This window comes from Pygocentrus nattereri, chromosome 4 (genome assembly GCF_015220715.1).
Source record: "Pygocentrus nattereri isolate fPygNat1 chromosome 4, fPygNat1.pri, whole genome shotgun sequence".
In the NCBI taxonomy this organism is placed as follows: domain Eukaryota; kingdom Metazoa; phylum Chordata; class Actinopteri; order Characiformes; family Serrasalmidae; genus Pygocentrus; species Pygocentrus nattereri.
The window spans coordinates 18,173,718-18,175,894 of record NC_051214.1 but is presented as its reverse complement, the minus strand read 5'-3'; the positions used below and the strand labels follow the sequence as shown (position 1 = coordinate 18,175,894).

General features: G+C 38.2%; 1 protein-coding gene across 1 annotated transcript; it reads left to right on the top strand.

The window, feature by feature from the left end:
• Positions 1-1,000: 1,000 nt before the first annotated feature.
• LOC108429319 (C-C motif chemokine 4-like) lies at positions 1,001-1,870 on the top strand. The gene is made up of 3 exons (XM_017700989.2): positions 1,001-1,220; positions 1,379-1,490; positions 1,585-1,870. The coding sequence occupies exons 1-3, from the start codon at positions 1,151-1,153 to the stop codon at positions 1,664-1,666; spliced, it is 264 nt and encodes an 87-aa protein (XP_017556478.1). The 5' UTR covers positions 1,001-1,150; the 3' UTR covers positions 1,667-1,870.
• Positions 1,871-2,177: the final 307 nt, after the last annotated feature.

Here is a 2,177-nt window from a genome sequence, read left to right as displayed (position 1 = left end):
TCCAGTTGTAAGAGGGGGTCATAGAGTTTCTGACAGGCTCCCTTCACCTTCAATCTGAGAGGAGATGAGACCCCTGAGCAGAAAGCGTTCTGCGTTCTCAACTTCAATAAGGGAGAATCCATCATAACTGTGCAGTGGGATTTTCGTGGGCATTGAAGCTCCAACAGCTCAGAGCGTTCGTCGTTGGTTCCACAGCACTGGATGATCTCCGAAATCTCACTGAAAGAGCCGTGAGTGCAGCCCGACAGGCTCAATCCAGTATGGGATGAGTTTGACTGTGGTGTTGATGTCATCCGTACAGCTGGATATAATTACATAATAAACTTTATGCTCATTTAAACCATTTATATTTACCATTTAGCTCACTGCATTGATCTATAACGATTCAATCAATCATTTTTCAGATTAATCTTCTTGAATCACCCTGTATTAATTAATTAGCTTTTTTTATGTAAATTACTCACCAAACCACAGCAGTGAGGGAAACATATCAATTGTTTCTCAAGGTTTTTAAGCAAACCTCAGTGACAATAATGTAAAGGTTGGTACAAAAGCCAGGGAATGAATATTTATCTTTTTTTAATTATTTTTAAATCATTTTCAAGTTTTTTTAAACTGTTCAGCTCATTTTTCTTCTTAATATCAAAAGCCTGTTAGACATTTTAACTGTCTTGGTATTCGCTATAATTTTACCCAAAATCTACTTTAGAGCTTCATTCACATTCAGAGTTTAGGGGGAAAAGCGAGTGTTTCCGTGCATTCTTTCATGAATTGTAGAATAAAAATAGTTTTAAAAAATTATGGAAAGGTGCAAATGAATCTCAAGGAAATGCATATTTGAAGAAACTCACGTGACTGTTGGCTTTCAGCTCAGCTCGATCAGCTCAAAGGTGGTTTCCATCAGTCAGCATGTCTAGTTGGGGAGGGGTTGTACAGGAAGTTCTACCTCCCGACCACATCGAGGTTCTTTCCCCCAGCCGGTGTGATGTCACAGTTCCCAGATGGACAAGATCGTACAGATGTATTCTGTGGTAACGGTGAAGTCCCTCTGGTGAGGTTGTCCACTATAAATTAGGCCCGCGAACGTGAGGTGATCATAACCTGCACAAGAGCAAACAGGGTTACATCTAAAGATCGAGAAGACTCAGACATGAAGCCATACAGCATCGCAGCCATCGGCGTTCTCCTCTTCGCCTTCTGCTCAGTGACCATCAGCCAGAGTAAGTTTACATTATCTTTCTCAGATAATATTCTGATGCTATTACAGATAATTTAGCACAGTATTTAGGATGTTAAACTTCAAATGAATGTTTATTACTGGAGTAGAGAGTCATTTAATGAATGAAAGTGTATAAAAACCTTACATTCTGTTGTTCAGACAGTCACGGGCCACAGAAGTGCTGCTTCAGCTATACAAAGACAAAAATCCCCGTGGCAATGGTCATGCATTTTGAGATGACCAGTCCTGCATGCAACAAGCCAGGAGTCATGTAAGTGCCTTTCCATCTAATAGTGGCAGCTGGAAACATCTGAACACAGTTGATATTAATTTTAATAACACGCAATTGTTTTCTGACTTCACAGATTCCACACAACCAAGCAGATAGAAAAGTGTGCTGATCCAGAAGAGAAGTGGGTCCAGAGGCTGATAAACATAAAGAGCTGAATGTCAACATCACTTTGACTGATTCTGAAGCCGCAAGATAAAATCCTATAAGCTACCCATGCGGTCAAGCCTGCTGTCCTTCTTATTTGAACCCGAATGTTCATCATAACTGAGAATGTGATGATTTGCACCAGCTTGTTTTTTGTTTTTTAAAAAAAGCTTTCATCAATATCAGGACATTGTAAAAAATGTTTTATGATTGATTCCACACTTATTTAATTGTTATATTTTTATACTGTTATTTACATTTGGAATAATAATAATTCAAATATAATGTAATAAACCATTTTGGAATTTGACCCTTTTCATCAGCGTCTTTGTTAATATTCTGTAATGTTCATTTAAACCAGGGTTTCCCAAAACCAGGAGTTCATGGTGGCATTGTAAAGGATTTGTGATGGGAATGTTACTCTCAAATATATCAGTGCCGTCAGAAGAAAACCTCATATCTCCATTTTTATCGTTTTTCAGTTTTTGACATAATTTGAAAGTACCTGTTGCCTTTAATATT